General features: G+C 37.8%; 1 protein-coding gene across 1 annotated transcript; it reads right to left on the reverse strand.

Annotated features, from left to right (window-relative positions):
- Positions 1-7,498: 7,498 nt before the first annotated feature.
- LOC145045383 (zinc finger BED domain-containing protein RICESLEEPER 2-like) lies at positions 7,499-9,118 on the reverse strand. The gene is made up of 7 exons (XM_078993721.1): positions 9,089-9,118; positions 8,731-8,969; positions 8,320-8,522; positions 8,052-8,268; positions 7,885-7,978; positions 7,648-7,810; positions 7,499-7,548 (listed from the first exon to the last, which is right to left on the reverse strand). The coding sequence occupies exons 1-7, from the start codon at positions 9,116-9,118 to the stop codon at positions 7,499-7,501; spliced, it is 996 nt and encodes a 331-aa protein (XP_078849847.1).
- Positions 9,119-16,969: the final 7,851 nt, after the last annotated feature.

The following is a 16,969-nucleotide window of genomic DNA, read 5'->3' on the forward strand; positions in this document are numbered from 1 at the left end:
TGTCTAGTGCATTTAGAGGGAAAAGGGACTAGAATTGGTTTTGACTAAAATAATTAAACAACTATCAAAGGACAATCCAAAGTTCGATGAGGATTGGTCGCTTGTGAAGTAGTTGGAAGTATAGTATTGGAAATTATGGAAATGTTTCCATATTGGATGGACAATATCAACATAATTACGAATAGATAAGATTCTATTAAGAATGAGTTGTCATATGGAAAATATGGAAGCGTGTCCATATTGGGAAGTAAATATTGAAAATCTATGACTAGATTAGAAACCTTTATGCAAAAGGATGTTCAAAGGAATGTACTTTGAGAGAGAGACATCATATCTAAGGAATTGTCTTGTAACAATCTACGTTAGAGGAATCTATAAGTAACAAGAATTTGACGAAAGTCATAAGGTGATATGGACTACATGTTTCCATATCTAGTCTATTGTATGGTTATAGAACTCGCAATTTGGATAACAGAGATTTACTTTTTAGTAGTAATGGGTTTAGTAACTAGTTTACTTGGTATTTATTAGTTTTATAAACGTGTTAAAACTAATACATTTTCAGTGTACATCTTTTACATTACATCTCAGGTTGGTGAACTAACACATACTTTACAAGGATAAACAGGTTTTCAGTATACATCTTTCACATTAGGAAAATATGGGATTTTCCTAGGATAACAGTTGAACATAACCAAAACCGTGTAACATAACAGATAACTAAACTTTACATATAATAAAATATGGGATTTTCTTAGGTCGTAACATTTTCAGAAACCAAAAGGAAACTCGTACATTTTCAGAAAACAAAACCGCTTATGAACTCACCAGCTTTATGCTGATCTTCAAACTGCTTGTATTCTCAGGTCCTCATTAGACTGATACCCGACGATCCTTTTGGCGAAGACGGAGTACGTTGAAGACACGTGTTACTTTTGTTCATATATATACATATGTATCACACTTGTACAACTTTACTTTTGAATAAATGTAAATTTTCATATGTAATGTAATGGTTGTTTACTTTGCTTACTATGTGCATTGGATTTGATACATAATGTGGAGTCCGCCCTTGAAATGTTTTCGCCTTGGTTTTCGGGGTGTGACAATTTGTGTGGTCAAGTGTGAATGGATAGTCATAGTCAATGACTTGATTCTTCGATCAAAATATTCTTTCTGACTTAGGGCGTCTGCTACTATGTTGGCTTTACCCGGATGATAACGAATTTCGTATTCGTAGTCATTGAGTAGTTCGACCCACCGTCGTTGTCTCATATTGAGCTCCTTCTGGTTGAATATGTGTTGTAGGCTTTTGTGGTCTGTAAAGATAGTGTTTTTTGTACCATACATGTAGTGTCTCTAGATCTTTAGAGCAAACACAACTGCTCCTAACTCAATATCGTGTGTGGTGTAGTTGACCTCGTGCGTCTTTAGTTTTCTTGAGGCATAGGCGATGACCTTACCTCGTTGCATGAGAACACAGCCGAGCCGTTGGTTGGATGCATCACAATAGACCATGATGTCTTCTATTCCTTCTAGGAGGGATAGTATCGGTGGGGTGCATAAGGTTCGTTTCAGCGTTTGGAACGCCTTCTCTTGTTTCTCTTCCCAGTTAAAGGCCACGCCTTTCTGGGTCAATGTTGTAAGAGGTTTCACAATTTGTGAGAAGTTATGTATGAATCTGCGATAGTATCCAGCGAGACCTAGAAATTGGCGGATTTCGGTAGGCGTCTTCGATGCTGACCAGTTCTCAATGGCTTTGATTTTGGATGGGTCCATGTCGATTCCTTCTTTGCTAACCACGTATCCTAGGAATTCGACTCTTCGGATCCAAAATTTGCATTTAGAGAACTTTACGTAGAGCTTCTATGTCTGTAGGGTTTCTAGGACTTGCCGCAGATGATCACTATGTTCCTCCTTACTTTGAGAGTAGATAAGTATGTCATCGATAAAGATGATGACGAACTGATCCAAGTAAGGCTAACATACCCTATTCATTAAGTCCATGAATACTGCGGACGCATTGGTCAATCTGAATGGCATCATTACGAACTCGTAGTGTCCATAGCGAGTTTGGAAAGCTGTGTTCGGGACATCCTCCTCTAGCACTTGCAATTGGTGATACCCAGATCTTAGATCAATTTTTGAAAAGTAGCTCGCCCTTTGCAGTTGGTCGAATAAGTCATCTATGCGAGGTAGGGGATAGCGATTCTTGACGGTTAACTTGTTCATCTCTCTGTATTCAATGTACATACGGAACGATTTGTCCTTCTTCTTCACGAATAAGACCGATGCTCCCCATGGTGAGAAGCTTGGTCTAATAAAGCCCTTGTTGAGCAGTTCGTTAAGCTGATCGGATAGTTCCTGCATTTCTGCTGTTTCTAGATGATAAGGCGATTTGGCTACTGGGGTAGATCCTGGGACTAAGTCGATTCTGAACTTGATTTGGCGTTGTGGGGGTAATCATGGTAGTTCTTCTAGAAAGATGTCGGGAAAGTCGCATACTAGTGGAATGTTCTTAGGGTCCTTTGTTTCTTGGTTCGTATCGACAACATGAGCAAGGAATGCATGATATTCCTTATGTAAGTACTTTTGGGCTTGAATACTTGAGATGATATGATGGCTCGTGTCGGGTTTGTCGCTGTAGATAATAAGAGTTTCGTTAGGCGGCAGATTAAGGCAAACAACTTTTTCATAACACATGATGTCGGCACATTAAAGACTCAACCAATCCATTCTGATAATGACGTTGAAACTCTTGATTGACACTGGTATAAGGTCGATTGGAAATGAATGGCTATCTAGTGTGAGGGTACAACCTATGTAAATCTCGTTAGAACACTCTTTCTTTCCGTTATCCGTTTCTACGACGAAGCTCCTCTCTGCCCTACTATCAAATAGGACACATGCATATGAGTTATTGAGGAGGAATGTACCCGTGACTACTGTGGGGTCTGCCACAGCTTCATTGTGGCCAATAGCAAGTAGTCTCCCTTCTCCTCCCACATTCCCGACTTTAGGGTAGTTTCTTTTGGAGTTCCCTATCTCGCCACACCCGTAGCAGGCCTGGCTTACTCTTGCACTATGAACCTGGGTGATGGGTCTGGGTGGTGCTTTGCAAAACCGGACAGTATGGCCCTTCTGGTCTCAGTAGTGCATTTCTCGGAAGGGGCCGTTGTGATGGAAGTTGCACTTTGGTAGACTCACTACATATGGTTTTGCTGGCACAGGTGCAACAGGAGTTGTGGTAGCACGGACAACCGCCACCTGTTGGTTCTTGGAAGAAGGTTGAGCTGAGTTCCCCGTCTTCCAGTCCCAACACTTCCTCTTGTTGTCGGCCGCTTTGTCTGGTGCTGAGATGGTGGTTGTAGTTGTTGTTGGAGGAGAAGGAACCTCGTGATCGATAAGCCTTTGGGCCAATTGCTTGGCACTATCAAAGGTTGCAGGGTTCGATGCTAGAACGTTTCCTCGATACAAAGATACCAAACTGCAAATGTATCTCTCGATTTTCTTGCTTTCGGTGGGGAGCATGTTGGGACATAGAGTCATTAGGTCGTTGAATCTGGCTGTATAAGCCACTATGTCGGAACCCTTCATCTTGAGGTTCCACAATTCCTCCTCGAGTTTCTGAACTTCGCCCCTTGGTCTGTACCCCTTTGCCATCAGGTCCTTCAGTGTCTCCCAGCCCATAGCGTTAGCTGTTACCAGTGAGAGTGATTTGACATGGCCATTCCACCACGTGAAGGCCCTTTCCATGAAGGTGCAGGCAACAAATTTTATCTTGCTTCCTTCAAGATAAGAGCACATCTCAAAGATTGCTTCAATCCTTTCGATCCATTGATATAGCGCAATGATCCCTTCGGTTCCGTTGAAGAGCACTGGTTTGAAGCTGATGAAATCTTTATAGGTACACTCCTGGGTACGAGATTGACTTTCACCATGGTTAGAGTTGGTGCCCGTTCCATCTCCACTGGAACTACCAGAGTTTACTTGGGTCATGGTTGCGGTCACAACTGCAATCACAGCAGCCTGGAACATCACCGCATCGAACTGCGGAGCGGGTGGTGGTAGTGGAGTTTGATTTATAGGCGTGCCTCTATTCGGACGCTTACGAGGCAAAATCTTTTGCTGAAAGTTTATGGAGATGATGATAATAGTAAGAATCGATTGTAAGTATGATGATAGTGATCCATGGACTAAATCGCCATAGTCCAAATATTAAAATCAATTTATGATTGGAATAGAGACACAACAATAGAGTAGGGAAAACACAAGGGTATAGATTTCTCAGTAGATTAGATAACTTCCAACATTACTAGTATTAATGATGTAAATGAGTTCGGGAAAAATGACCTAACAATAGGTCTTACATCAAACCATATAAGGGAAAATGTTGAAAACTTAGTAGTCTAGATAGTGTACTGAAAGTCAGAAATATTTTACAGGAAAGTGCTACATAGATCATAGATACAATGGTTATTCCTTAAACTAAAAGAGAGGACGAGTAGAGCATCTTCTACCAGCAATGGGTACCCCTCGGGTGAACCCTCAAGCTTGCCAGTTGATGCTCCATGTCGAGAAGGTGTCGTTCATAAAACCTCTAGCGAACTCAGAGTTCTATGACTTCAGCCCGAGTTGTAGCAAGCTCTTGCTGCAGTTCCTCGTGATCTCTTCCAGACCTCTCCCGAGCATTTTCAAGGTGAATTGTGCGAATAGTATGCATCATCGCATTGGTAACAACTTCCGTGATTTGATGGAGAGCTGTCCTACCCTGTATTTCATTTTGTGCAACTCTGTGGACCAGGATTGCCAAAATCCTGTCTGTCGAGCCTCCTTCGGTCAGGTCATAAAAGCGTCGGTCTCCATTGAATGGCATGTGCTGATTCTGGTCTTGGCTCCATGTTTCCAAGCTTTCCACCCACGCAAGCGTCGAACCTTGAAAAGTCAGATGAGGGTTAGGATTTGGGACAAGAGCCACAGGAGTAGGTTATTGACTTCAGGCTCGGAGTTAGAGCCATCCGAGATGTCTTCTGCGAGGTGATCATCCAAAGGGATTAGGTGATCATCTTCAGGTTCCGCTTCAAGCCATCCAACATTGCCTTCATTTGGGAAGTACGGGTTGCCAGGAGGATGGAATCCAACCATAATATCTACGCGAGAAGAGGGGTAGAAGAATCTAATATAAATAGACGTACTACTATAGATAATTATAAGACGATCCTTACCAGTTACTTCAATACTTGCATAGTGCATACCAGTTATATGAAATCAAAACAGGATAGACCTTCAAATAAGTAATCCTAACTCCAAATCCACAACCAAACAAGGAACAGGAAGTAAAGCAAAGACCACATTTCTAAGTCTATGACGCCTTAATCTCATATAACCTTACAGTATCCACTTAGCAACTATTGACCTACTAGTAAATACCTTTTTAGTTCTCAGATAATTAATTATAGTAACAAAAAAATACTCCTATAGTATTTTAAGTTCATGTTTTGTTCTAATGTTCTTGTTGTAGTAGTGTTGGTAAGTTTTTAGACTTGTTGCAACCTCACAACCATTCTAGGGCATATGCTAATCACTTCTCGGAACAACATAGTTGATCATACTATGTTATTCCCAAAACCGACCATACATCCCTAAGTCTACTTGTGACATTCAACAATCGTAATACTTTTGTTTTGTTCTAATATGATATTGACCTTAGTATGAATGTATCTATGTATACTTAGTTAAATATTTTATTATATAAGAGTATAAACTCTTTGTCAGAGTATTTTAATCCCAACGTGTTTATAGTTCGTATATCTTTTATAGGTTGATATACTCGATTCACTATAAACCTGGCTCTGATACCAATCTGTCACAGCCCCAAACCGAATTGGAAGAAACATTCGGGGATGGAGGACCTCATGTACAGTATCATAACAATGCATAATAGTAAAACAATCAATAACATCCATTGCATTAATATAATCGTTAAGTACAAGTGTGTTCGTTTGTAAAGTTTAAATGACACCAAAAATGTACAATCAAAAATAAAAACGAGTCTTGTATCCACTCCGTCCTTCAAAAGCTGCATGGGTGTACCTGTCTTACTGGTTCCGAGAGAATACAAGTTATTTTGAAAGAGAGTATCAGCATAAAATGCTTGTGAGTTCATAAGTATTTAGTGTCATTGATATCGTAAAATGTATGTTGAAAATGTTCGCGTTATAAGTTTGTAGTAAAAGTTTGTAAGTGTTTACTTGTGGTAAAATGTTCGTTGTAAATCTTCATAAACTGTTTGTACAATGTTTGTATCTTCCTTGAAAATCCCATATTTTCTACTAAACTGCAATCTTCTACCAAGACTAGGGGTGTAAGTGAGCCGAGCTGGGCCCGAACATACCTAAGCTCGGCTCGAACTCCTATAAATGTATGTTGGCTCGAGCTCGAGCTCGGCTCGTTTCGAGCCCAATTTCGAAGCTCGTGCTCAGCTTGTAGGAAAAATAAGAAACTCAAGCTTGGCTCGGGCTCGGCTCGTTTTGTTTGTCACGCGAGCCTAAATGAGCTTAGGCTCGACTCGAGCTCGTTTATGGTTTTTGGGCTCGTTTAATTTTTTAATCATATATTCAAGGTAATAATCCAAATTCTAACTTCAAAACATACATTCATAGATTCTCCATTTGCATTGATTTAATGTCTAAAATATAAGCATTTATAAAAACATAAAGAGTAAAAAATCAAATTACAAAAATAGTAGTTAAACTCCTAATTACTGAACAACTATAAATAGACAAATCTTCCTTTATGCAACTTCACTCTTCAGATACACAAAACCTACAAAATTTACAAAGGAATCATTTTTTGAAATATCTTCAGATTAAGAATTTGTTGTTTAACACATCTAATTACCTTCAATTACTTTGTGTTCACCTCAGGCAGTAAAACCTCAATAGGAAACTCCTCCTTCTACAAAATAAAAAGGTTGACAATTAATAATTTAAACTATCGAAATAACAATTATAATGTGGTTTGATTATTTCAAATATACCTTTAATTTTTTCTTGACTCCATGAACTTGCCTAATCCAATCTCCTCTGCAAATCAACATTTGTACCGTGTCGGACCCTAATGAAGCTCGATATGGATCAATAACTCTACCCCCAACACTAAAAGTTGCTTCAGATGCAACAATAGAAATCGGGATTGCAAGTACATATCTAGCCATCAATTACAAAACATGATACTTTAACTTGTGTGCATTCCACCACTCTAAAGCGTTAAATGATTCCATTCCTGTTTGTCCTTTCTCCGTATAAACACCTTCTTCTAAATACATATCAAGCTCTGACTTTTCTGGTCTCTCCAAATCTATAGTCTTTATGAACTCTCCAAACGACTCCCATCCAGATCCAAGTGATGTACCTGCACTCAACCCTAAAACATTTGTTTCATGTTCGCTTCCATGTGCTACAGATTCCCTAACTAATGTATCATGCATCTCTAAATACTATGAATACATTTCGTAAAGTGCATTCTTCACTTCTTTAATGTTCTCATCTGAATTTTGATAAAGTGTTGGAAAACAAAATTCAACCAACTTCATCTTAAATCATGGATCTAACATAGAAGCTATTGCCGTTACAAGGTGGCACTCACCCCAATACTTGTCAAACTTTTCCTTCATTTTCTTCACCATATCACAAATAAAATCATTTGCATATAATGAACCTTTATCAAGAGTTTTTTTCACTCTAAATACTTCAATTAAATATAAATTAGCAGTAGGATAATCATTGCCTGAGATGATATTCATGCACACCTAAACATAATCGTTGGATTTAGTCAACAAAAGAATCATATATTTATAGAATATTATGCATATTAAACACAAACCTTAAAAACCTTCAACATTTCACATACACTATGAACATTTTCCCAATCTTCGTCAGTTGGCAAGTGATGAAAATGTCGTTCATACTCTACATACCTAAGAAAACCACAATTAAAGTGTTAGTGAATATGAACATGTGTTAAAAACTTTAAGGTATATTTTATTATACCTTGGGAAAGCATCTTTGAACTTTAGAGCCATGCACAACATATCATAGGTTGAATTACATCGTGTTGGAACATCAAACATTAACTTCCGATCACGTATTTGCATGTGATGTGCAGCCTTTGAAAAATTTAGACGTCTACCCTCTGAATTGTTAATATACTTTATACCCTCACGAACATCACTGATGATATGATCAGTTATTGCAAGACCATCTTTCACTAGAAGATTCAATATATGTGCACAACATCGTATATGAAATAATCAACCACCACACGAAAGTTTTCTTACACGCGAAAAAGTTTCTTTCAATGTTCTTAAAGCTTTGTCATTATAAGTTGTGTTGTCAACTGAGATGGTGAAAATCTTATCTTTAATTTCCCACTCTTGCAAACACTTGTAAATACCATCAGTAATATCAACCACAATACAAGGAGGAGGAACATGTACAAAACTTAATACACGTTTCTGTAATCTGTAGAAAAACGTTGAGATATAAATTAAAATATGATAGAAAGAAAAAGATAAATAACTAAATATTAAAATTGAGCAAGTTGTTAAACCTCCAATTATGATCTACAAAGTGTGCAGTAATAACCATATACTCAATTTTCTGATGCGAGGACTTTCAACAATCAGTTGTTAAACTGATTTTAGAGGCAGCTTTTGTAAGGGCTTTCAACCTTTTCTTCTCATGCTCGTATACCTTAAAACAGTCTGATGTAATTGTAACTCTGATTACTTTCTCAAACAATGGATTAGTTGTCTTCATCATTTTCACAAACATGATATCTTCCACAATAGCAAACAGTTGCTCAGTAGTTAGTATCCAATTAGCTATGGCCTCCCTCACCTTGTTTTCATCATATTTTGTATCCAGTCCGATCAATGGTGGCATAGAATCCACATCAAACCCACTTGGCTGAAAATTTAGTTTTTTTTTTTGGTTTTTTTGCCATTGTTTATGGGGGATGCAGCTGTTTAGGTGCCTTCTATATGATGATGTAGGACCTGAACCAGTAATAGCCAACCTCGACTTACAGCGAGTGCATTCGGCTTTTTTCGTACCATCTCGGAGTGTAACGACAACAAAGTCATCCCAGACTTTTGATGTTTTTTTTTTCGTTTTCTCATTAATTGTACTTCATCTTCACCAGCTTTGTTATTTTATCCTGTCACACTTTCATTTTCATTAGGAATTTGACTTGTCGTATCTTCATTTGGAGTAGTTGTGTGATCCATACCATGTAATAATTGTGATGACGGATTATCAATCCCAACCCCTATTTCGGCCCCCATATTTTTTATTGGACTTAATAGGTTTGTTGTAGACCATCCATCATCCATTGAATCTTCATAAGAAAACAATACAAATCTTAGATACATCAATTTGAAATAATATTTATGCAACAGTAAACAACTCACTATAACACCATGAACACCAACATGTACACATAATAGTTGTAAAATATGTTTGGAAAATAGTTGTTTGATAATTCAGTTTGAGAAGTATGAAAATCTGTTTGATTGACAGTTATTAATCACGTGTGATTGATATAATAACTTAATGGTTCAACTTGTATCCCCCCCCATAAAACATTTAAAATCATTTAAAAGGTTAGTTAAGGGGTATGAACTCACCGGTAGTGTGTAACTCGAATGAAAGATAGATATAAGATTGTTGGGTGTCAATTGCAGTCTTGAGCACAAACGAATCCTATAAACCATATAATGACATATATATATATATATATATATATATATATATATATATATATATATATATATATATATATATATATATATATATATATAATTAGTGCTTATAACAACTAATTATTTAATTAGAACTACCTTAGGGACTACTAAACATTTATATTGAAGTGTTACACCCATATATGATTGTATATAAGGGGTGTACGGTCAAAATACACCCTATTTGTGTGTGTGTGTGTGTGGATACAGTGGGTGTGCGGCCGCACACTCACTAAGAAATGTGACAAAATGTATTTTAAGGCTTTAGGACTCATCTAGGAAGGTTTCTTACTTCATGCTTTAGCCTTATATGGAGTTCATTGCCATTTTTGGACCTAAAAAGGGTGTGTGCGCACACCCTTTATGAAGATGATAAAACTGTGTTTTTCAAGTGTATTGTCAAGTGTTCTTAGCATATAACAAGTTATGACAAGTGTATAAGCGTTATAGAGGCTTGAAAAGGGTGATTAAGGTCCAAAACTCAATGTATGTTCTTGGTGATTTTGAAGATTTAACACCAAAAATGTGTTTTCATGGATCAAAGCAAAGGGGAAGGCTAGTTAAGGTCATGTAATAGCAAATCAAAGGATGAATCACTTACTTTTTTGAAGATTGAATTGAAAAGCTGGATGATACTTAGAGGATTTCGAGTTCCAGCCTTGAAGAAGTGAAAAGGAGTTCAAAGATGACAAAGTCTTGAATATATAGGTGGGAGTGTGTGGCTAGGAGTGTGTGTGGCTAGATTGTGCGGCTAGGAGGGGTGTGTGGCCGCACACACCTATGTCTGTCCGTACACTCTAGTGTGTGGCCGCACCATCCATATGTTGGAGTGTTTGGCCCAAGTTTACTTGATATGCATTGAGTTATCCCATTTCTAGACTCCTACCTTGATTGTACTAGGTTTAGAACACTCAAATAGATCCTAAACAGTGCTAAAAGATAGCAAAACGAGTCTAGCTTTGATAGATTTGAATAAATGTACAAGGTAGAAATTTCGGGTTGTCACACCTATAGACCCTAAAGTTATACACAACCTTCAGATAAATCGACCCACGACATTTATCACCCATGTTGACCAATAATCACAAACCTGACCTTGTACGCCCATTGAAAAGCAAAAGACGAAAACCACCACCCATGCTATAGTCGAAAACCTCGTGTACTAACGCACCAACTAAAATCCTAGAAACTTCCAGTGGATGAGACTAACCAACATCAACTATGCTGACCAAAATCCATAGATTTGATCGGTCCGAGATCTTCCCGGGCAGACGCCACCCTACGGAAAAATAGAACATGAAGCCCACGTCATATTGCCTTTATTGATATTCCCACATATAAAAGCACTAATGTCATGAAAACCAAATGATCACATACTAGACTTCACCATGCTTCTACTTGGCTCTAACAACCCTGCTCTGCTATCCACTGACAATACTCGAGCTCACCCCGGTCTACTATCCATTAACAACAATCGAGCCCATCCATGATCCACTAACCAATAACAACACTTGGGCTTATCTACGATCCACTAACTAATCAGAACACTCAGTCTTAACTCCTATTCACTAACCTATTACTGCAATCAGATTTAACCTTGATCCACTAACCAATTACAACACTCGGGCTTACCCCCACTATACTAACCAATAACAACAATTGGTCTTACCCCTGTTCTACTAACTAGTAGTAGCACTCAGGCTTACCCCCGTTCTGTAACGCCCGTAGATCAAGGCTAGTCAATTATGAGACAGTAAGTATCGAAAATGACTTTTTAATAGAAGATTATTTAGAATGAATAGTATTAATAAAATTTGTCGTATATGTTACAAGGATTTCGAATATATAAAGAATGCCGAAATCCGAGTTATAACGAAGAAGTTATGACCTGTCGAAGTTTCGCGACAGAACCGGCACGACACAACACGATGTAAATAGTGAATTTACGATAGAGCGATATATGGCTTTAGTAATCTAAAAAAAGTCGTAGAATACATTAAACCAATAGCATGCATAAAGAGAATGCCCAAATCTGACTTCGTATGAGGAAGTTATGATTTTTCTAAATTTCAGCTTAACGGTACGCAGACCAAATCTTGAAATTGAGATCGAGTGATCTTTAGCCGAAACAATCTAAATGAGAATCGAAGGTCTCGTCAATAGTAGTTCAACGGTAAAAAGACAGACAACAAGGGACGTCATATGAAGAAGTTATCAATTTCTAACGAAGTTTTCCTGTCCCGACTTACTAAAAATAATATAATAAAAATAAATTCAAAATTAGCCAACGGAGTCTAACAGAAAGTTGTAGAGAATAATCTCACCTATGCGTGGATATAAAGAATGTAAAAAATGGAGCTCGTATATGAGATATATGAATTTATGAAGTTCGGGCCACGAACTCCCCCCATTGTCAGAGTTCACGACGTCAACATGGTGTTCATAACGTGAACAGATGATGGACGTCTTCCAGAGCTTGACATCCCCAAGTTGTGATGACCATCTGATGACGATTGAACTGACAACGTGAATATTTGAGATTCACCACGTGAATCTACAAATTAGAACCTATAAATAGAAACCAAAGGGCAGCCTGTCATGGTTGCAAATTTACTTACTCTCTCACTCTCTACACCCTCTCTAGCCCTCTTGAAGCACCCCCAAAGCCCCGGTATCATCCTGACATCCGAAGCAAGTCCCGATGCTCCGAAGATCCCGAGAAGAAAAGAGTTTTCGAGCCAAAGCTCTACCCGCGAGATGCCTGGTGTGTGAAGATATCACAGATTCATCGAAGAGTTCTACTTTAAGAGTCGTAGTGTTGTTCGGTAATCGTCTTATCATGTGAGTGCATAGTCGCTTTCATGAACATGATTTTAATACAAGTATTGTTTGAATGTATTAAATGTATGTTTTGTGTGAGTTATTTGGTAATGTCTGAATTAAGTGTTAAAGAACATACCTGATTGATTATGATAACTTAGTTTAAAGAGTAAACCTAAGGTTTGTTATAATGTTTATGGGGTACTATCTCTTTATGAGTATGAGCGATATATATATATATATATATATATATATATATATATATATATATATATATATATATATATATATATATATATATATATATATACAGAGAGAGAGAGAGAATAGAACTTTAAAATATGTCATTGATCTGGAAGCATGGATTAGACATAGTTATTCGTCCCTAGTCTGAGAGTATGTATTGGACTTAGTTAATTGTCATTAATCCGGGAGTATGGATTAAGACTTAGTCAATTGTCATTAATCTGGGAGTATGGATTAAGACTTAGTCAATTGTCATTAATCAGGGAGTATGGATTAAGACATTGTCAGTTGTCCTTAGTCCGGGAGTATGGACAGGACATTGAATCTGTCATTAGTCCAGGAGTGTGGATTTAGACGTTGACCAATTATCCCTTATCCGGGAGTATGGAATGAACATAATCATGGAATCGATAAAATGGATTAGATCCGGGAGTAAGAGTTAAAATTTAGGGTCCAAGGGTATGGATAGTCTCGTTGAGAGGATTAACGGGGTGTGGTAAGAGTTGGTTATATATATATACACACACACACATATATATAGAGTGAGAGAGAGAGAGAGAGAATTTTATATTGTGTGAATTCTAAATTATATATATTATAACATTGTGGGATTGAAATCCCTATGTACTCACCAGGTTTTCCAAACCTGACCCACTCAATATTTTTGTATAACATGTATCGATGCAAAGACACATTACACTGAGAAATTAAAGAGATGTATATCATTAGTGTAGATGAATGTAAGTTCGGTTTATGCTTATGTATCTGTATTGACCAGGACATCCCAAATGTTTTAAAACGAATAAAATACATCTCTTAGAACATGTTTGGGTGAAGTTTTTATCATGTTTTCTGGGAACAAATTCCGCAACAGTTTTCTTTAAAAGATTACTCTGATTTTAAAACAAAGCATAAACAAATCGGTCTTTTCTGGCAGTGAAATTTGGGGATGTCACAGTTGGTGTCAGAGTATTAGTTTAAGCGAACTAGGAATTTGTAGGAAATTTCTAGACTTCAACTTTGAATGCTAATAATGATTGTGAGGAGTGTGTCTAAAATATTTTAGGTAGTACACCTAAATTGACACGAGCACTAGTTTATTTTAGGAAAGATGCCTAAAATGATTTTATGTGCTAAATGCTATATGTTTGTTATATATGATATTATTTGTTTGGATTTACGGTCTGTTGCCGACCAGATCTGGAAACCTTATGTGTTTAGGATTCTAAGCGTATGACTACGGTATTAGAACTAGCATGTAAACATTTCGGAGAGATATGGATGATTTAAATATCTACCGTGAATGAGGATCTAAGTTCACCTTATTTGGTGTATCTCAAAAATGGCTAGAACCAGAAGTGGAGCTGTAAACGCAAATGAAAATAGGAATCAACCACATGTGATTGAGCATGTAGCTGTTGTAGCAGCAGCACTTGAGCCGATAACAATGGTTGGGGTACAAGTGATGATTCAAATTATGTTGGACCGCCAAATGGAGGAAACTAGATGTCTGCTTCAGCAGAATCGTGAAGAACTTACAATATCGGTTGAACAACCCGAAGTGAAAGAAGGGCAGCCAGAAGGAGGAAACTTCAGTGGAGTTGTTGGTCAAGTCAACCCATCGATTGTTAGGTAAAACAACCAGGATGGAGGAAATGACGGACGAGGATGCAAGTACAAGGACTTCATGACATCTAAACCATCGTGTCTATCTGGAAGCCCGACACAGTGGAAGTTATGAGATGGGTCTCCGAGATGGAGACAATGTTTGAGAGTTGCGAGTGTAGTAACAGATAGAAGACCACTCTCACGGTACCTCTGTTAAACTCTAGAGTGCTAAGCTGGTGGAAGCTACTAGCTGGTTTGATGCCCAAGGGAGAAGCTGGCAAGATGTCTTGGGAAGATTTTGTGGTGCAATTGAAAATGCAATACTGCTCTGAGCATTATCTTCTGGAAATCAAAAATGAGTTCCAGAATCGAATCTGAAGAAGGGAAGATTGAGCGTCACCGAGTACACTATTAGTTTTACAGAGAAGATGAAGCTTGTCCCTTACCTAGTTCCAACTGAAGTCTACAAGGTTAACAAGTTTTCCCATGGATTACCAACGGACTTTGGTCTAATGGTCAAGCAAGAAACCACTTTGAAAGCCGCCATCTAGGCTGCTAAGAATATTGAGACCCAAATAAGGGAAAATAATCTAAAGAGGGATGAAGTGGGCGAGAAAAGAAAGATTGAAGGATCCTCAAGGTCCGATGAGAAGAGAAAATTCTCGAAGTCTGATTCGAAGGAGTTCGAAGAAAGAGCGCAATGGTGTGATAAGTGCAAGAGGAAGCACATTGGGAGATGTTCTAAAGAGATGACCTACTTCAAATGCGGGAAGATTGGTCATTACGCTAGTGAATGCACGACTAAAAGAGAAGCCTACTTTAAGTGTGGTGAAGGACACTTCAAGCAAAAATTCCCAAGAAGAGAAGAGGCTACAAGGCTGAATGTGCTGCCATAGCCAAAGACAAGAGCATTTCAAATGATCCTTGACGAAGCGGATGGCAATGCGAGGAATCAAGGATAAAGACTTCATATCAGGATATAGCTAGTATCAAGAAGTGTAGCTTATTAGAGGCATATTATAGGGTGAACTTGAACCTTTGTGTAATCATTTCAAGAAATAATATAAACCTTGGTTTTTGTTATATGATGTGTTGGATGATTGTACGAAGTTCTTGTGTGGTGACTTGGATTGACTGCGGGACAATACTTGGGATGAGTATGAGTAGGTGTGAATGGTAGTAGAGGTGTATACTACCGGAAGCAGAGGACTCGCACTTGGATCAGGGAAAGTCACAAGGTTACCAAGAAGCTAGTAATTGATTATGTTTTATTCAAGTATTTCATTACCATTATTTTGGTAATAACTAGTAAGATGGTTGTTATTCCAACCCTGGTGGTCATATTATTGAGTCCGACTACGATGAGTTTGTTACATGGTTCAGAGAACCAAGTTCGATGTAACATTTGACGTAAGTCTGAAGATAGAAATCAATGCGATCAATAGTATCGCGCTCATTGTTAGAGAAATTAGTAGCTAGAAATGCTACATGCTAAAATGTGATTAAATCTCATTAGAATTTGAAGGAAGGTATATTCCATTCTGGAATTTGACTCTAAGAGACTTGAGTCTAAGTGTTGCATCATACGATGAGAGATCATTAGAGCATTACCCATCGGTCTGTTACAATAGGTAACGGAAAGTACTTATCCTAAGAAAAAGAAGGAATCCTCAATAAGGATTTATTTTGTAACTCGAAGGTTACGATTAAGCATTCAACATGGTACAAAGAGCAGATGCAGGATTGAGCAGTACCTGCGATCGAGAAGTCCAAAAGCTAGATACTCGTTCGAAGAAACATATAGATTTCGGTTATTACTTAGGATGGAAAGATGATGCATCGAATCATTATACTAGACCTATCTCGTTGATGATTCCGAGACGTAATCATCGTAAGGGGGAGATAGTTGTAACGCCGGTAGACCAGGGCTAGTCAATTATGAGACGATAAGTATCGAAAACAAATTTTTGATAAGAAATTATTTAGAATATATAGTCTTAATAAAATTTGTTGTATATGTTACAAGGATTCCGGGTACATAAAGAATGTCGAAATCTGAGTTATAACGAAGAAGTTATGACCTGTCGAAGTTTCACGACAGAACCAGCACGACACAGCGCGACCTAAATAGTGGATTTACGATAGAGCGATAATTGGCTTTAGCGATCTAAACAAAAGTTGTATAATACCTTAAACCGAGAGCGTGCATAAAGAGAACGCCCAAATCTGACTTCGTATGAGGAAGTTATGATTTTTCAAAGTTTTTGCTTAGCGGTACGCAGACCAAATCTCGAAATTAAGATCTAGTGATCTTTGGCCGAAACAATCTAAACGAGAATCGAAGGTCTTGTCGATAGTAGTTCAACAATAAAAAGACAGACAAAAACGAACGTCAGATGAAGAAGTTATGAATTTGTAACAGAGTTTTCTTGTCCCGACCTACTAAAAATAATATAGTAAAAATAAATTCAGAATTAGTTGACGAAGTCTAAA

Source organism: Lactuca saligna, chromosome 5 (assembly GCF_052625555.1).
Source record: "Lactuca saligna cultivar CGN05327 chromosome 5, ASM5262555v1, whole genome shotgun sequence".
Taxonomy (NCBI): Eukaryota; Viridiplantae; Streptophyta; class Magnoliopsida; order Asterales; family Asteraceae; genus Lactuca; species Lactuca saligna.